This window comes from Jatropha curcas, chromosome 1 (assembly GCF_041381405.1).
Source record: "Jatropha curcas cultivar XTBG-Jc1 chromosome 1, XTBG_Jcur_1.0, whole genome shotgun sequence".
NCBI classification, from domain to species: domain Eukaryota; kingdom Viridiplantae; phylum Streptophyta; class Magnoliopsida; order Malpighiales; family Euphorbiaceae; genus Jatropha; species Jatropha curcas.
In genome coordinates, this window is record NC_143151.1 from 304,614 (window position 1) to 324,305 (window position 19,692).

Below are 19,692 nucleotides of genomic sequence, written 5' to 3' on the forward strand. Positions count from 1 at the left end.
GAAGTAAAATAATAATATGAATTTGACTACATAAGAAGGCATTAGTGAATATTTTGTATTTGGACATCCTCTTTCACATCCATCATAAAAGGACATCAACGCATCCTACATGAACCATACAAATTCTATCTTCTATTCTCATGGCATTATCTCTCTCATCTACCTCTACAATTCGATGCACAAAACTTCACAATTCAATCTTGCAATTCACCAACTCAAGTTCTAGGAACCAAAACTTCAATTTCGTCACTAAATGTGAATCCAAAGAATCATCACCAGAAAAATTTAAAAAACTTGAGATAGGCTCTCCTATTGTTGTTATTGAGGCTCCAAAAATGATAAAGACTGCAACTTCAGTACCTTGCCTCAGGGTTAATTCTGGGTTAGTAAAGCCTGGAGATGTTGGAAGGTGCATTTCTGACCCTTCTCTTCTTCCTCTCTTTTTCCATCTTCATATATGATTTTTGGTTGATTTTTGATTTGTTTAAGTGTATGGCCATGGCCAGAATTGTGTCGAGAAAGCCCAAGGATGTGTGGGCAGTTCGTCTCAGCATTGGAACCTATCTTATAGATGGCAAATACTTCAAGCCCTTGGAGCTTCAAGAATGAAACTTGTACTGTTTTCAATTCAAAGCTTAACGTCAATGAAAGTATGCAAATTTCAATTCAATTTGAAAAATTGAATAAAATCAAAACTGTTTTTAATGGGTTTAATTCAGTTTTTTAGCCAAATCAGTTAACTTGTTGGAAATCTCTAGCTTTTATCAATCGATGTGATCTCCCTGGGAAAAAAAAAATGTTTCTTTACTTCAAAAAACCTATCATGTTCTTCACAATTCACAAAATGAATAAACTCAAATCATATTTCGAAACCTCAAATCAGTAATACAATGCATAATCTGCTACAAATAGGCCTCAAAACACTCCTTGGGATGATTGGAACCTTTCTATGTAAGTGAGTCTACAAATATACAAATAATAAAAAGAACGTTATAGAAATTTATAACCAATATATTCAAATGCTATCTGTAGAGTACTCGACATCAAATGTTGTCATACTAAGGGTTTCATGTTGGTTCAACTTTGTAGTTCCCATGTCAATGGAACAGTAAGTTGATTCACCTAACAGATGCTGAGTCTCTTCACTGTTTTTATGATGATCCCATGAACTCTCATGTAATTTTCTCAATCTGCCAAGCTCCTCAGCAACTTGTTTCATAGTTGGCCTTTTCATGCCACTAACACGTAGGCATTCTTTTGCAAGCTCTGCAAAAACTTCAATCTCTTCCATTTCACTTTCACTGGCTACATTAAAAGAAAGAGTTTGAGATAGCTCATTATTTTCTAGGGACGAGAGAAAATAGTGAACGATATTGCTCTTTTCTCCAGATCTCCCGCTAGAGTTTGGTTTCTCGCCTGTTAACAGCTCAACAAGAACAACTCCAAAGCTATAAACATCGCTCTTTTCAGTTAGATTACCTGTCATAAGATACTCTGGATCTAAATATCCAATAGTCCCTTGTATTCTTGTAGCCATATCAGATTGACCCGGAGAAATTAGCACTGAAGCTCCAAAGTCAGATACTTTTGCAGTGTAAGTATCGTCTAAGAGTATATTGGATGACTTGACATCGCCATGGATAATTGGGGGATCTGCTAGAGAATGCAAATAATCAAGTGCAAGTGCAGTCTCTGCAGCTATTCTTAGACGATATTTCCAGTTGTCTAATATTTTAGACTTGTTGTAATGAATATGTTGGAAAAGGGTTCCATTGGAAATGAACTCATAAACTAATAAAGGAACTTTAGTCTCCAAACAAAGGCCTAATACCTTGACAACATTTCTATGGTTGACTTGAGAAACAATGCCAAGTTCCTGTTGAAATTCTTGATTTATTTGAGTCTTGTCTTTATCTTTAGGCTTCTTTACTGCAACTTGGGTGTTATCTGCCAAAACTCCTTTGTATACATATCCAAAACCTCCTTCGCCAAGAAGTAGACTTGGATCATAATTTTTGGTAGCCTTCACTAATTCTGCTTCTGTGAAGATTCTTACCCTTTGGTGCTTCAACAACAAGCCGCCATTTTTCAAAAAATTCCTCTCATTTCTTCGCCTCTTGTATAAAATGATGATCAGTAAGGCGATAATCATAATGGATGCAACCCCTCCAACAACTATAAAAAAGTCGAAAGATCAGTTACTTGATGATGGTTAAAAAACTTGATTAAAGAAGAAAAACAAGAGGATTGAGTTGAGATAGTATTAGTACTTGCAGCAATAGTTGTAATGCGAAATCCTTGACAACCAACTTTACCATCACCGCGCATTCCAAGTGGGCAACTGCATGTGTAGCTCCCAATTGTATTCTTGCAACTTCCATCGCATTTGTACTTGTCTGGTTCTTTGCACTCATCAATGTCTGTTATATAGATATGAAGTAATTAATTAGAGAAGAAATGAAAACCAATGAAAAATGAAAGTCAAAGTACAAGAAAAAATGAGGATGATTTGCTTAACTAATTATTACCTTGGCAACCTTGTGGAAGATAAGGATTTCCTGTAAATCCGTCTTTGCATATGCACCGATATCCCTTGCCATTTTCAGAGTATGTACAATTACTATTACTGCCACAAGCATATTTATTTGAATTTGAGCTCGATTGTGCAGCCTTACAACTCTCCTCTCTTACTACCCATTCAAGAACAACAACGGAAGAAACAAACTGTTTTGTGACTGGCGAACGTGGAAGAGCAGAGAGTTGCAGCTTTGAAACATCGAAAGTCCTTTCATCAGCTAGAAATGCGAATTCACACGGATTAAACCGCCAAACGCTGCTGTGATTACTCGGACTTGCAAGATTAATTCTCAGTGTTTTAAGACTTTGTGGCACCGATGTTTGACAGCATCCAAAACCTGAGCAAGAACCTTGTAGAGTAACATTCTTATCACACAACGAAACACAACCACTACCAAAAGTCTCTGCAGCATCTCTCATAAGGGCTAAAGTATCGCACCCAATAGCTGTGAGCTTGTTTCGAGTATCGGAGAACCGAAACGGGCCCTTTCCCAGTCTAATATTTTGATCAAACTTAAGGGTCAACCCTGCCTTGTTGTAGCATTTAAATGCCGAGTCAATTCGAACGGAGATCGTTCCTTCTTCTACTGATATGTTGTGAATAGGCATGTTTCGGCCAAAAAATAGACGTGGAGGATCGTAGGTTACATTGCAAGTAAACATGAAAAAGCTGTTCAGTGCGCAGTTGGGATTAGAGATTCCAGAAGTGAAGTTGATTCCAAATGGGTATGGAACATGAACAGTGCCACATGTGTCGGGACAACCAGAAATTACATCTGTAGCTGTTGTCGTTTGGGATATTAATGGCAATATCACAAACCAGAAAGCCAACATCTTTCTTGGACAGATTTCAAATACACAATCTAAAGAAACTTAGACATGTATAATGTATTTATACAGATGAGTTATGCAAAGAAGATGATATTGATATCAGAGAAAAGGTCTTAGGTAAGGGAAAGAGTTGACCAAGTAGGCAAGTAATTTGTGCCAGCTTCGTACGGAGTCCCTTTCTTGCAAGAAAAAATAGTAAGAAATTTGAAATTTCAATGTCATTTGTTGTTAATTACTGATTAATGAGATTTAATATAATTAATTGGTATGTGTTGTCAAAGCAGATGGCTGTTTAATATATTTGGTGAACTTGGAGGTGGTTGATTACTATAGGGTCTGGGAAGGGCAGTTGGCGCCAGCAAGAAGAAAATTTGTGCGCCAGGTTGTGCATGAAATTATAAATTATGTTGTTATTATTATTATTATTATTATTATTAATAGGAGATGGGCAAGAACGGATCAACATTAAAATTTCATGAAATCTTAATGTTACTAAGTGTAACTAGTCCATTAAATTTCGATTAAATAAGAAGGGATTTTACTGTCCCATCTCATTTTTTCGAAAATCAATGACAGCTATAAATTTTAAATTCTTAACTTTATTTTCATTCTAATTTTTTGCTTTTTTTTTTTAAGGACCTGGGAGCTTTAATTATTTTGTTTTATGTGTAAGGAGATGGGAGGTCTTATCTTAAAATAAGAATTATATATTTTGTTTTCAAAACAATATAACATTAGTTTGTAATATAATTATAATTAGGTAAGGAAATGATTATTTTAAGAATGAATTCAACTCAAACAGCGAATCCCATTTGTTCGTTGACCAATTATTTCGTTATAGTCATATAGTCTATAATTTGATAACTGTATTTCTTAAATTAAATATTAAAAACGAATCTTTGTACTTGTAATAACATGTTACCAATAATATTTATAATTGGTCAAATTGAAACATTTATATTGTCATTATTGTTAATTAATTATGTTGTCAAACTATATTAATATAAAGAAAAATATTTTGTATCACCATATATTTATATTTAGAATTTTCTAAAGTCTCCCGATAGAAGGGCCTAAATTTTAAATTCCTACCTCAGAGTTTAAATTCGTAGAGATGCAGTCCATTTGAATGTATAAATTCGTGTATTTATTTGGGTTGCACATGATCAAGATTAAATCAAGTTTATTGAGTTAAAATATCCATAATGGATAAACGAGTTAGTAATTTTTTTACTCAAACCCAATCTTTTACATACATAAATCGTGGTTTAGAAATAAAAACATGTTGGACATAACATGGATTGAATAGGAATCCCTAAATCAACAAGAATTGCATATGCAAAATCTGTACCACTCTGAAAGCATTCAACAGTTTTGACCAAATATTTTTTTATCTATTGCTTGGCATGACATTTTGAAACTATAATACTTCGTCTATTAATCAGTAGGAAGCATTGAAATCTTGCTCAGGCCATTTCATACCGGAGCTTCTGACCAAAATATCTAAAGGTATACCCCTTTGGTCTAAAAAGCCCTATAACAAGTCTTGCTCAAGAACTAATATCTTCTGTACGTCTTGTGACCAGCTCGTATAGGATCTTCTAAGTGATATTATGAGGTTTTGTGCTTAGCTGGACATGCTTATTTCACCTGCTCGATATCTCTTTAAAAATTGCATATACAACATAAATTGATATCTAAAATCTATGCCACTCCGAAAGCATTCGACAGTTTTGACCTAATATCTCTTTGTATGTTGCTTGGCACAACATTTTGAGGCTATAATATTTCGTCTATTGACCTATAGAAAGCATTGAAATCTTATTCGGACCATTTCATGCTGGAGATTTCAGTGAAAAATCCAAAGGTATACCCCTTTGGTTTAAGAAGCCCTGTAACTAGTCCTATTCTGGAGCCGATATCTTCTACATGTCTGACAAGCAGCTCATATAGGGTCTTTTAGGTGTTAATATGGGTCTTGAGGAAGGTGGACATGCTTTTCTTGCCTGCTCGAGCCTCATTAAGAATTGCATAAGCAATATAAATTCATTCCCTGTAACATCCTAGTGCGTTGAGTTGAGTCATATCATAGAGGAAGGGTGAGTTGGGTTGAACCAAACCCGGTTCGGGTAGCATGAGATGATAAGTGGACTTATTTGCATGGAAAGTTTAGGACTTGTTTGCCTCCAAACATATAGCTTGGGTAGTAAGTTGTGTCTTTGTACACTTGAGGTACCAAGTAGATATGTTACACAGCCAAGTCATTGCTTCTAGAGACTACCCGTTCTTATCAACTCACTTTCCCATTTTCATATTCTCTTCTTACTTTCCCTCCCGTTTCCTTGCAAGTTTCATGCACGTTAAGCACTAAGTCACCTCCAAGTAAGTAGAATTCCTTGAAGTTATATGTTATCCACTCTTTAATTGAGTTATATTGGAGATGAGTTATGAGAATTCTTGTGTATAGGAGAAGAAAGTTCAAAGGTAGCAGAAAAGAGAAGTTAAAACAGAGCCCCAGCTTTGTGGCAAGACAGGTTTGATATCTCTTGTTATTTCCCATGTTCTTTGCATGAAAAATTGTGTGGAGTGTTGCTCATGAGATGATATGTTGCTTGTTGTTGGGTGGAAGTACTGGAAATGATGTGAAAACAGGGGATGAATATATGAAACGGAAACAGAGTTTGCTGGAAATGTTACCAGCAACTTCATCTTGATTTTGAACCCATATAATGATGGAATTAGGAATTGTCATAGAAGAGTTATTTGTTCCTTTCTGTGTTAGCTTTACATGGGCTTTTGAATCATTCACTTTGAAGTTGTATATTGAGAGTTATGGCCAAAAGAACACAGACTGCACAATCTGGAATCACGTCGCGCGCTCGCGCATACTGGAAAACAAGTCGCGCTCGCGATTTCCCATTGCGCGCTCGCGACTTGAGTCAGGTAGCTCTCTGACTCTCAAATGGCACAACTCGCGCTCGCGACTTTCACATGCGCGGTCGCGAGTTTGGCCAGAAGCTCTCTGACTCTCAATGTGCGCATCTCGCGCTCGCGAATCACACAAGCGCGCTCGCGACTTCATCTCGCGCTCGCGACTTGTGCTGCGCGGTCGCGACTTGAGCCAGAAACCTCTCTGACTCTCGATTGCACTTCTCGCGCTCGCGAGGTTTGAATACGCGCTCGCGACTTCTCCCTGGGAAGCATCTCGCGCTCGCGATTTGTGCTGCGCGGTCGCGACTTCAGCCAGAAACACACTGACTCTTAGGGTGCACAAGTCGCGCTCGCGACTTTCACATACGCGGTCGCGACTTGTGCTGTGACCCTCTTTTGCCTTTCAATTGCTATGTAATCACATTTCTTTGCTCAACATGCATGCATCCAATCATTTTACAACAAAAACACAACATAAGAACATGGATTCAAACAACATGTAAGCATTTAGATGGTGTGAAATCAAATCAATAGGATGAACTATGAAGTTGCAAAACCATTTATGTGCTATTGTGTTACATTGTTGATATGCTAATATGAAGCTCCATTGAGGTTGGGTAGAAACCATGTAGATAAGGCTATGTCACGACATAGAATAGCAGATCTGCGCCCCATACAGTTTGGAACTCCGGCTACAGGTCGTTGAGTGGATATGATTAAACCGTGCGGTGCGAATCCGGTTAGGGGCACCAAAACGGACAATATTGGCATAGGCGAATCCGGTTAGGGGCCTATAGCATACAGTTTTACCCAGTTTCATACAGTTTATCTTATCACTTCGGTTTCACTATAACCTTATGGAGCCATTCAGATATCTTGACATAACATTTCATGAATTATACAGGATTATAAACAGTACAAAAGATAATCAAGATATCATGAAAGTATCATAATGTGTGAGCCTATATGTGCCATATATATTTCCATGGTTCTTTCTATATATGTATGTGTTTAATTGTTTCTTTATTTGTTGAGATATCCACTGAGCATTATTTGCTCAGCGAGTTACCTGTTTAACTCGCAGGTTTTGAGACTGGTCCATAGAGAGTCCGCGTACAACTGCTGCAGTTCATCTGTAGAAGACTCGGTCTTCAGGGTAGAAACTCATTTTGTTTTTCTTTTTATGGCATGTACAGGGCACACAGTTGGGCCCATTTCATTTTGTAAACTTGTATCATGTTTTGTAAATATAAATTACATTATTTTTGGAAACAGTACCAGCATGTTATTATATTCAACATACAGTATGTTTTCAGCATGTCAGACCATACAGTCAACCAGTTTGTAGCATCTCGACTCGGTTCATTCGGGTTTACGGGTGAACCGGGAAGGGGTGTTACAAATTTTGGTATCAGAGCCTGGTTTAATTTCCCCGGGCTTGCATGCATAAGTCAGTATATGTACATGCCATGACTACCCTGATGAACTAAGCAGTTGTTATTATTTTAGGAGGATGTCTCAGGAAGGTGAAAGTGAGTCACACGCCTCCAGAGCAGTGGAGGGTGAGGCTCCAGCAGCACCAGGTCAAGCTAGAACAGTGGAGGGTGAGGCTTCAAGAGAGGTGCTGTTAAAGCAACTTGCAGATACTTTTCAACAGATTGCAGGGGTGATGCCTCAAGCACCCGTAATAGTAGAAAGAGAGAGAAAGCCCCCACTGGAGAAGCTTAGAAAATATGGTGCAAAGGAATTCAAAGCTAGTAAAGATGATAGCCCAGAGCTTGCTGAGTATTGGTTAGATGGGACATCGAGAGTCCTAGAACAATTGCAGTGTACAGCAAAAGACAAGTTGGTTTGTGCCACTTCATTGCTGATAGAGGAGGCATATACATGGTGGACCACTGTGCAACAGAGAGTAACAGCAGATCAGCGTACTTGGCAATTCTTCTTGGATGAATTCAAGAAGAAGTTCATTACCGAGGCTTACCTAGATGCGAGAAGAAAGGAATTCTTATACCTGCGACAGAACAGAATGTCCGTAGCCGAATACGAAAGAGAATTCACTAGACTTAGCAGGTATGGTAAGCAGATAGTGTCTACAGAGGCCGAAAGGTGTAAGAAGTTTCAAGAAGGCCTGAATGATGAGATTCAGATGGGAGTGGTAGCTTCCAGATTCAGAGAATTCTCAGCCTTGGTAGAGGCAGCTCAAGAGATAGAGCGAATACAGGCCAATCAGCGTTCTAGACGCCAGCGGTCTCAGCAGAGGAGAGACCAGACTCAGAGTGCACCCAGTATATCCCAGTCAGAAAGCAAGAGATTCAGAGGTGCTAGTAGTTCAGCTGGTTCTAGACCTTCTTTTAGCCAAGGCATAGCTAGGGGTGTTCATGCACCAGCAGCATCAGTTGTGGCTAGTTCTGCCGGTGGTATTCGAGGTTCAGGCAGAGGAACTGGTAGAGGCACCGGTAGAGGTGCAGAGTCAGCCGGTTATCCGTATCCACCTTGTGAGCATTGTGGTAGACGACATGGTGGAGATTGTTGGTTGGTGACCGGTAAATGTTGGATATTCGGAGCATCAGACCATCAGAAGAAAGACTGTCCAAAGAAGGCAAGAGTTCCTACCCAGTTCATAGCAAGTAGAGGTAGAGGTGAGCCCTCTGGAGTGCAGAGACAGCAATCAGAGACTGTGAACAGACCCGATACTAGGGGTCCAGCCAGGGTTTATACTATGCGAGCCAGAGAAGAGGAGGAAGCTCCAGATGTTATAGTTGGTGAGTTTTCTTTATTTGAGCATGTAGTTTATACTTTAATTGATCCTGGCTCATCTCATTCATACATTAGTGTACCTAAACCTTGGGTTAAAGGGTTAGCGGTTGCACATGTGGGTCAGGGTATGTTGGTTACCAATCCATTAGGAGATGTAGTAACAACTCATACAGTGATCAAAGACTGTCCAATTGTTATTCATGGAAAGGAATTTCCAGGAGATCTTATGGAGTTGCCATTTAGAGAATTTGATGTTATTTTGGGTATGGATTGGCTATCTAGACATAATGCTCTAGTTGATTGTGCAAAGAAAAGGGTGACATTATCTACACCAGCAGGGGAAGAGATTACAGTAGTTGGGAAGCGGCGAGAGTTTTTGAGTAATGTGATATCAGCCATGGCAGCAAAGAGATTAATTCAAAAGGGTTGTGAAGCATACTTGGTATGTGCGTTACAAGTAGAGAAAGAAAAGTTGAAAGTGGAAGACATACCAACAGTGTGTGATTATCCAGATGTATTTCCAGATGAGTTACCAGGGTTACCACCAAGGAGGGAAGTGGAGTTTACCATAGATGTCTATCCTGGAGCAGCACCAGTATCTATTGCACCTTACAGAATGGCACCAGCAGAGTTAAAAGAGTTAAAGATTCAGCTGCAGGAGTTATTAGACAAAGGCTTTATCAGACCCAGTGTATCACCTTGGGGAGCACCGGTCTTATTCGTTAAGAAGAAAGATGGATCACTCAGACTGTGCATTGATTATAGACAGTTGAATAAACTGACAATCAAGAATAAGTATCCATTGCCTCGAATCGACGATTTGTTTGATCAGTTAAAAGGTGCAGGTATGTTTTCTAAGATCGACCTTCGATCAGGATACCACCAGTTGCGGATAAAGGAAGAAGATATCTCCAAGACTGCATTCAGGACCCGATATGGTCACTTTGAATTTTTAGTAATGCCATTCGGTCTCACAAATGCACCAGCGGTTTTCATGGATCTCATGAACCGCGTGTTTCATTCATACCTGGATCAGTTTGTGGTGGTGTTTATAGATGACATTTTGGTCTACTCCAGAGACAGGGCAGAACATGATAAGCATTTACGGATTGTACTTCAGACTTTGAGAGATAAACAGCTGTATGCTAAGCTCAGTAAGTGTGAGTTTTGGCTAGAAGAAGTTTCTTTCTTAGGACATGTGGTGTCATCAGAGGGTATCAGAGTGGATCCTAAGAAGATTGAGGCTATTGTTGATTGGAGACCACCCAGGAATGTTACAGAAGTTCGAAGTTTTCTGGGTTTAGCCGGTTATTACAGAAGGTTTGTAAAGGGATTCTCCATCATTGCATCACCTTTAACAAGATTATTGAAGAAAGAGGTTGTATTCCATTGGGATAATAGATGTCAGCAGAGTTTTGACACTTTGAAGAGAACGTTGACTGAAGCACCAGTGTTAACTCAGCCAGTGTCAGGTAAAGACTTTGAGATTTACAGTGATGCCTCTCATACTGGGTTAGGATGTGTGCTCATGCAAGATAAGAAAGTGGTCGCCTATGTCTCCAGACAATTGAAACCACATGAGTTGAATTATCCAACCCATGATTTAGAACTAGCAGCCATTGTTCTAGCATTTAAAGTATGGCGGCATTATCTGTATGGTGAAAAGTGCTACATTTACACAGATCATCAGAGTTTAAAGTACTTACCAACACAGAAGGACTTGAATTCAAGACAACGGAAGTGGATGCAGATTCTGGCTAATTATGATTATGTCATTAATTATCATCCGGGCAAGGCTAATGTGGTAGCGGATGCCCTTAGCCGGAAATCCTTGTATGCTTTGAGCTTAATGAGAATCAGTATGGAGTTACAACAGCAAGGAGCTATTCTCACACAGATGCAAGTCCAGCCATCTTGGCTTCAGGAAGTTGCGGAAACACAAAAGAAAGATGCACAAATAGCACTATGGGTTAAACAAGTACAGGAAGATCATGGTGGGAAATTCAGATTGGATAATAGTGGAGTCTTATTCTATGAAGACAGAGTTGTTGTTCCATAGACAGGTGAGATCAGACAAAAGATTTTGCATGAAGCTCATAACGGTCTATATACAATGCATCCAGGTAGTACCAAGATGTATCAAGACTTGAAGACAGGCTATTGGTAGCCGGGCATGAAGAGAGACATCGGAGATGTTGTAACAAGATGTTTAACATGTCAACAAGTAAAAGCAGAACATCAACTGCCATCCGGGTTACTTCATCCAATAACAGTGCCAACATGGAAATGGGATCAGATCACGATGGACTTTGTTACTGGCTTACCTCAGACACAGCGGAAGCATGATGCAGTATGGGTAATTGTGGACAGATTAACTAAGTCAGCTCACTTTCTACCAGTCAAGACGGACTATTCTCTGGACAAGTTAGTAGAAATTTATGTTAGTGAGATAGTTCGACTACATGGAGTTCCATCATCCATTATCTCTGATCGTGATCCAAGGTTTACATCGAAGTTCTGGGGTAAACTTCAAGAGGCATTAGGAACGAAACTGCATTTCAGCACTGCATTTCATCCGCAGACAGATGGCCAGTCAGAAAGAGTAATTCAAATCCTGGAAGACATGTTGAGATCATGTGTTATTGAATTTGAAGGCAGTTGGGACAAATATGTATCTCTCATGGAATTCGCCTATAACAACAGCTATCAAGCGAGCATCAAGATGGCACCATATGAAGCATTGTATGGTAGAAGATGCAGGACACCTGTATGTTGGACAGAACTTAGTGAGAAGAAGATTTTGGGTCCAGATTTGGTGAGAGACACAGAAGAGAAAGTAGAAATCATCAGAAGACGGCTGAAGGAAGCAAGTGATCGACAGAAATCCTATGCTGATTTAAAGAGAAAAGACATTGAGTATTCAGTTGGGGATAAAGTATTTTTAAAGGTTTCACCATGGAAGAAGATCCTAAGGTTTGGACAAAAGGGTAAGCTTAGCCCTAGGTTCATTGGTCCATACGAGATTGTTGAACGCGTAGGACCATTAGCCTATCGCCTAGCATTACCTCCAACCTTAGATCGAATCCATAATGTCTTTCATGTATCAATGTTAAGGAGATACAGATCAGATCCCTCACATGTGTTATTAGCAGACAAGATTGAAATTCAGCCGGATCTCACGTATGAAGAAGAACCAGTTCAGATCCTAGCCAGAGAAACTAAAGAATTGCGGAACAAGAAAATAGCATTGGTGAAAGTTCTTTGGAGGAATCATAAGACAGAAGAAGCAACTTGGGAATCAGAAGAAACCATGAGACGACAATATCCGCATCTGTTCACAACAGGTAAACTTCGGGACGAAGTTTTTATTTAGGAGGGGAGAATTGTAACATCCTAGTGCGTTGAGTTGAGTCATATCATAGAGGAAGGGTGAGTTGGGTTGAACCAAACCCGGTTCGGGTAGCATGAGATGATAAGTGGACTTATTTGCATGGAAAGTTTAGGACTTGTTTGCCTCCAAACATATAGCTTGGGTAGTAAGTTGTGTCTTTGTACACTTGAGGTACCAAGTAGATATGTTACACAGCCAAGTCATTGCTTCTAGAGACTACCCGTTCTTATCAACTCACTTTCCCATTTTCATATTCTCTTCTTACTTTCCCTCCCGTTTCCTTGCAAGTTTCATGCACGTTAAGCACTAAGTCACCTCCAAGTAAGTAGAATTCCTTGAAGTTATATGTTATCCACTCTTTAATTGAGTTATATTGGAGATGAGTTATGAGAATTCTTGTGTATAGGAGAAGAAAGTTCAAAGGTAGCAGAAAAGAGAAGTTAAAACAGAGCCCCAGCTTTGTGGCAAGACAGGTTTGATATCTCTTGTTATTTCCCATGTTCTTTGCATGAAAAATTGTGTGGAGTGTTGCTCATGAGATGATATGTTGCTTGTTGTTGGGTGGAAGTACTGGAAATGATGTGAAAACAGGGGATGAATATATGAAACGGAAATAGAGTTTGCTGGAAATGTTACCAGCAACTTCATCTTGATTTTGAACCCATATAATGATGGAATTAGGAATTGTCATAGAAGAGTTATTTGTTCCTTTCTGTGTTAGCTTTACATGGGCTTTTGAATCATTCACTTTGAAGTTGTATATTGAGAGTTATGGCCAAAAGAACACAGACTGCACAATCTGGAATCACGTCGCGCGCTCGCGCATACTGGAAAACAAGTCGCGCTCGCGATTTCCCATTGCGCGCTCGCGACTTGAGTCAGGTAGCTCTCTGACTCTCAAATGGCACAACTCGCGCTCGCGACTTTCACATGCGCGGTCGCGAGTTTGGCCAGAAGCTCTCTGACTCTCAATGTGCGCATCTCGCGCTCGCGAATCACACAAGCGCGCTCGCGACTTCATCTCGCGCTCGCGACTTGTGCTGCGCGGTCGCGACTTGAGCCAGAAACCTCTCTGACTCTCGATTGCACTTCTCGCGCTCGTGAGGTTTGAATACGCGCTCGCGACTTCTCCCTGGGAAGCATCTCGCGCTCGCGATTTGTGCTGCGCGGTCGCGACTTCAGCCAGAAACACACTGACTCTTAGGGTGCACAAGTCGCGCTCGCGACTTTCACATACGCGGTCGCGACTTGTGCTGTGACCCTCTTTTGCCTTTCAATTGCTATGTAATCACATTTCTTTGCTCAACATGCATGCATCCAATCATTTTACAACAAAAATACAACATAAGAACATGGATTCAAACAACATGTAAGCATTTAGATGGTGTGAAATCAAATCAATAGGATGAACTATGAAGTTGCAAAACCATTTATGTGCTATTGTGTTACATTGTTGATATGCTAATATGAAGCTCCATTGAGGTTGGGTAGAAACCATGTAGATAAGGCTATGTCGCGACATAGAATAGCAGATCTGCGCCCCATACAGTTTGGAACTCCAGCTACAGGCCGTTGAGTGGATATGATTAAACCGTGCGGTGCGAATCCGGTTAGGGGCACCAAAACGGACAATATTGGCATAGGCGAATCCGGTTAGGGGCCTATAACATACAGTTTTACCCAGTTTCATACAGTTTATCTTATCACTTCGGTTTCACTATAACCTTATGGAGCCATTCAGATATCTTGACATAACATTTCATGAATTATACAGGATTATAAACAGTACAAAAGATAATCAAGATATCATGAAAGTATCATAATGTGTGAGCCTATATGTGCCATATATATTTCCATGGTTCTTTCTATATATGTATGTGTTTAATTGTTTCTTTATTTGTTGAGATATCCACTGAGCATTATTTGCTCAGCGAGTTACCTGTTTAACTCGCAGGTTTTGAGACTGGTCCATAGAGAGTCCGCGTACAACTGCTGCAGTTCATCTGTAGAAGACTCGGTCTTCAGGGTAGAAACTCATTTTGTTTTTCTTTTTATGGCATGTACAGGGCACACAGTTGGGCCCATTTCATTTTGTAAACTTGTATCATGTTTTGTAAATATAAATTACATTATTTTTGGAAACAGTACCAGCATGTTATTATATTCAACATACAGTATGTTTTCAGCATGTCAGACCATACAGTCAACCAGTTTGTAGCATCTCGACTCGGTTCATTCGGGTTTACGGGTGAACCGGGAAGGGGTGTTACATTCCCAAAATCTGTGCCACTCCGGAAGCATTCGACAATTTTGACCCCAATATCTCTCCATTTATTGCTTAGCACAATATTTTGAGACTATAATACTTTGTCTATTGACCTGTAGGAATCATTGAAATCATGCTTGGGTAATTTCACGCTGGAGCTTTCAGGCCAAAAAATCTAAAGGTATACCCCTTTAGTCTAATAAGCCCTCTAAGAAGTACTGCTCCGAAGCTGATATCTTATGTACGTCTGATGGGCATCTTGTATAGAGTCTTTTAGGAGATAGTATGGGATCTTGTGCTCATTCGGACATGCTTATCTCGCCTGCTTGATGGCTCATTAAGAATTGCATACGCAACATAAATTGATCCCCAAAATTCGTACCACTCCAGAACCGTTTGACAATTTTGACTGAATATCTCTCTATCTGTTGCTTGGCATGACACTTTGAGACCATAATATTTCATCTATTGACATGTACGAAGCATTAAAATCTTCCTCGAGCAATTTTATATTGGAGCTTCGGGGCAAAAAATCCAAAGGTATACTTATTTGGTTTAAGAAGCCCTATAACTAGTCCTACTTCGGAGCCGATACCTTTTGCACGTCTTATGGACTTCTCGTATTGGGGCTTCTAGGTGATAGTATGGATTCTTATAGTCATTTGAATGTGCTTTTCTTACCTGCTCAATGCCTCATTAAGAATTGCATATGCAATTTAAATTCATCCCTAAAATCTGTGCCACTCTAGAAGCAATCGACAGTTTTGAACCAATATCTCTCTTTCTATTGCTTGACATGACATTTTGAGACTATAATACTTCATTTACTGACCTTTAGGAAGCATTGATATCATGCTTGGGCCATTTCATGCTGGAGCTTCTAGGCCTAAAAATCCAAAAGTATACCTATTTGGTCTTAGAAGCCTTGTAACTAGTCATGCTCTGGAGTCAATATCTTCTGTACGTCTAACAGGTAACTCATATTGGGTCTTCTAGGTGATAGTATGGGTCTTACAGTCAGTAGGACATACTTTTCTTGTCTACTCGATACCCCTTTAAGAATTGCATACGCAGTATAAATTCATCCCCAAAATCCCTGCCACTTCAGAAGCATTCGATAATTTTGAACCAATATCTCTCTGTCTGTTGCTTGGCATGACATTTTGAAACTATAATACTTCATCTATTGACCTGTAGGAAACATTAAAAGCTTTCTCAGGCCTTTTGATACAGGATCTTCTGGCCCAAAAATTAAAAGGTATACCTCTTTGGTCTAAGAAGCCCAGTAATAAGTCCTGCTCAGGAGCCGATATCTTTTGTACGTCTTATGGCTAGCTTGTATTGGGTCACCTAAGTGATATTCTAGAGTCTTGTGCTCTATCAGACATGCTTATCTCACCTGCTTGATGTCTCATTAAGAATTACATACGCAACATAAATTGATCCCTAAAATCAGTGTCACTCTAGAAGAGTTTGACAATTTTGACCTAATATCTCTCTTTTTATTGCTTGGCATGATATTTTAAGACTATAATATTTCTTTTATTGACCTGTAGGAAGCATTGAAATCTTGCTCGAGTCATATCATGCCGAAGCTTCCAGGCCAAAAATCCAAAGGTATACCCCTTTGTCTAAGAAGTCCTGTAATTAGTCCTGCTCCGGAGTCGTGTTTTCCACTTTTTTTAAAATGACATTTTCATAATTAAAATCATAATATCTATAAATAATTTTTCTATAAAATATTTTCATTTGAAAAAATAAAAATATTTAAGTAAAATAAAATTTTATATTATGCTTTAATAAATAATTAATTTTATTATTATTAATATATTATATCCTTTATTTTTAAAAAATTTTACAAAATGATAAAAAATGATATTATTATTATAAACAATCAATAGTAAAAATTCAAAAACTTTTACATACCAAATTTCTAAATTTATTTTATAATATTTTATTACTTTTAATTATGAAAGTTATAAATAATATTTGTTAACTTAAATTAAAATATAATTTTTTTATTATTATCAAGTGAACAAATTTTTCATTTTGTGTTTTCTAGTTTTCATTTTGTAAAAAAACTGTTTTATTAAAAAACAGAAAATAGAAAGCAGAAAACTGTTTTATGTAAGTAAACTATCCCTTAATTCCTTTAATATTTTCCCTCCTTATCAAATAAGGGGAAAAAATGCCGTAACTTAACAATATGACATTCAAAGTTTTACCAAATTATGATTATTTTACAATATTTAACTTAATGCAACATCTAAAGACATTTTTTTTCCCTTATTGAGACAACATTCCTAGGATTAAGGACATAAACACCCTTTGACAACTAACATTAAATTTCATTATGCTCCTTGGATGATTGATGAGTCTTCAAATGCTACCGGTAGAGTACTCGACATCGAACGTTGTCAGGCTAAGGACTTCTTGTTGGTTCAACTTTGCAGTTTCAATGTCAATGGAACGGTAAGATGATTGACCTAACAAATGTTCAGTCTCTTCACTATTTTGATGATAATCCCGTGATCTCTCATGCAATTTTCTCAATCTGCCAAGCTCTTCTGAAACTTGTTTCATAGTTGGCCTTTTCATGCCACTACCTCGTACGCATTGTTTTGCAAGCTCTGCAAAAACTTCAATCTCTTCCATTTCAGTCTCACTAGCTACATCAAAACAAAGTATCCTAGATAGCTCATTATTTTCTAGAGATGAGAGAAAATATTGAATGATGTTACTCTTTTCGCCAGATCTTGCGCTAGAATTTGGTTTCTCCCCTGTTAATAGTTCAACAAGAACCACTCCAAAGCTATAGACATCGCTCTTTTCAGTTAAATTACCTGTCATAAGATACTCTGGATCTAAATATCCAATAGTCCCTTGTATTCTTGTGGCCATATCAGATTGACCTGGAGAAATTAGTACTGAAGCTCCAAAATCAGATACTTTAGCAGTGTAAGTATCGTCTAAGAGTATATTACATGACTTGACATCGCCATGGATAATTGGGGGATCTGCTAAAGAATGCAAATAATCAAGTGCAAGCGCAGTCTCTGCTGCTACTCTTAGACGATTTTTCCATGTGGCTAATATTTTAGACCTGTTGTAATGGATATGCTGGGAAAGGGTTCCATGGGAAATGAATTCGTAAACTAATAAAGGAACGTTAGTCTCCAAACAAAGGCCTAATACCTTGACAACATTTCTATGGTTAACTTGTGAAACAATGCCAAGTTCTTGTTGAAATTCTTGATTTATTTGAGTTTTGTCTTTATCTTTAGGCTTCTTTACTGCAACTTGGGTGTTATCTGCTAAAACTCCTTTATAAACATATCCGAAACCTCCTTCGCCAAGAAGTAAACTTTGATCATAATTTTTAGTAGCCTTCACTAATTCTGCTTCTGTGAAGATTCTTACCCTTTGGTGCTTCAACAACAAGCCGCCATTTTTCAAAAAATTCCTCTCGTTTCTTCGCCTCTTGTATAGAATGATGATCAGGAAAGCGATAACCATAATGGATGCAACCCCTCCAACAACTATTTAAACAAAATGAAAGATCAGTTATTGATGGTTAAAACTTAATTAATATTAAATAAGGAAAGCAAGAGGATAATGAATTGAGATAGTACTCGCAGCAATAGTCGTAATGCGAAACCCTTGACAGCCAACTTTACCATCACCACGCATCCCAAGTGGGCAACTGCATGTGTAGTTCCCATATGTATTCTTGCAAGTACCATCGCACTTGTACCTGTCTGGTTCTTTGCACTCATCAATGTCTGTTATATAGATATGGAGTGATTCATTAGAGAAGGAATAGAAACCAAGAAAAATGAAAAAGCCAAAGAACAATAAAACGAGGATGATTGCTTTGAATAACTACCTTGGCATCCCTGTGGAAGATAAGGATTTCCTGTAAATCCATCTGTGCAGTTGCACCGATATCCTCCGACATTTTCAGAGTATATACAATCAGTATTTGGGCCACAAGCATATTTTTTATCCGCATTTGAGGTCGATTTCGCCTCTTCACATGTCTCCTCTCTTACTGCCCATTCAATCACAACATCAGTTGTAAAATATTCTTTAGTCTCTAGCGAATATGGATAAGAAGAGAGCTGCAGATTCGAAAAGTTAAAAGTCCTTTCATCGGCTAGAAACGCAAATTCACACGGATTAAACTGCCAAACCCTGCTATGATTATAAAGGCTTGAGAGTTGAATGTTTATTGTTGTAAGATTTCGCGGCAGCGGTGTCTGGCAGCATCCACGGCCTGAGCAAGAACCTTCTAGAGTAACATTACTGTCGCACATCGAAATACAGCCGCTACCAAAAGTCTCTTCGTCATCTTCCATTAAGGCTAAAGTATCGCAACCAACTACAGTGAACTTGTTCCGAGTATCAGAGAACCGAACTGGCCGGCCGCCTTTCATTCTAATATATTGACTAAAATTGTACGTTATTCCTGTCTCGTTGTAGCAATTGTTTGCTGATTCAATTCGCACGGAGATGGTTCCTTCTTCTATTGATATATTGTGAATAGGCATGTTTTCCCCAAAAAATAGAGTCGGAGGATCATCACTTACATTGCAAGTTAAGATGAAATGCTTGTTTAGCGCACAATTGTAGGGATTAGAAATTCCAGATGTGAAGTTGATTCCAAATGGGTATGGAACAAGAACGTCCCCACATCTTTCAGGACAACTAGAAGAAATTACATCAATAGATGTTACGGGTTGAGAGATGAATGTCAATATCACAAACCAGAAAGGTAACATCTTTTCTTTCTCAGATTTCTCAATTACACAATCTAAAGAAATTTAAAGGAAAGGTGGAAAGGTCTTAGCTATGTATGTGGAAGATAAGAAGAAGAGTTGACCAAGTAAATTTCTGCCTGCTTGCCAACTTCATTCATTGTACCTGTTGATGTTGA

At 38.6% G+C, this 19,692-nt stretch overlaps 3 protein-coding genes and 2 long non-coding RNA genes across 5 annotated transcripts; 3 read left to right on the forward strand and 2 right to left on the reverse strand.

The window, feature by feature from the left end:
• Nucleotides 1-66: 66 nt before the first annotated feature.
• Nucleotides 67-714, forward strand: LOC119371125 (protein CHLORORESPIRATORY REDUCTION 42, chloroplastic-like). Its single transcript, XM_089719253.1, has 2 exons — nt 67-409; nt 507-714. The coding sequence occupies exons 1-2, from the start codon at nt 141-143 to the stop codon at nt 607-609; spliced, it is 372 nt and encodes a 123-aa protein (XP_089575379.1). The 5' UTR covers nt 67-140; the 3' UTR covers nt 610-714.
• A 44-nt stretch (nt 715-758) lies between these two features.
• LOC105629429 (wall-associated receptor kinase 2-like) lies at nt 759-3,516 on the reverse strand. The gene is made up of 3 exons (XM_089719251.1): nt 2,529-3,516; nt 2,271-2,420; nt 759-2,175 (listed from the first exon to the last, which is right to left on the reverse strand). The coding sequence occupies exons 1-3, from the start codon at nt 3,409-3,411 to the stop codon at nt 1,016-1,018; spliced, it is 2,193 nt and encodes a 730-aa protein (XP_089575377.1). The 5' UTR covers nt 3,412-3,516; the 3' UTR covers nt 759-1,015.
• Nucleotides 3,517-5,469: 1,953 nt separating this feature from the next.
• LOC149498711 (uncharacterized) lies at nt 5,470-7,613 on the forward strand. Its single transcript, XR_016319911.1, has 2 exons — nt 5,470-5,942; nt 7,424-7,613. It is a non-coding gene; the product is annotated as an uncharacterized LOC149498711 (long non-coding RNA).
• A 4,870-nt stretch (nt 7,614-12,483) lies between these two features.
• On the forward strand, nt 12,484-14,634 carry LOC149498712 (uncharacterized). The gene is made up of 2 exons (XR_016322432.1): nt 12,484-12,963; nt 14,445-14,634. It is a non-coding gene; the product is annotated as an uncharacterized LOC149498712 (long non-coding RNA).
• Nucleotides 14,635-16,898: 2,264 nt separating this feature from the next.
• LOC119371127 (wall-associated receptor kinase 2) lies at nt 16,899-19,560 on the reverse strand. Its single transcript, XM_089717392.1, has 3 exons — nt 18,643-19,560; nt 18,389-18,538; nt 16,899-18,295 (listed from the first exon to the last, which is right to left on the reverse strand). Exons 1-3 carry the CDS (start codon nt 19,535-19,537, stop codon nt 17,136-17,138), a joined length of 2,205 nt encoding a protein of 734 aa, XP_089573518.1. The 5' UTR covers nt 19,538-19,560; the 3' UTR covers nt 16,899-17,135.
• Between the last annotated feature and the right edge of the window lie 132 nt (nt 19,561-19,692).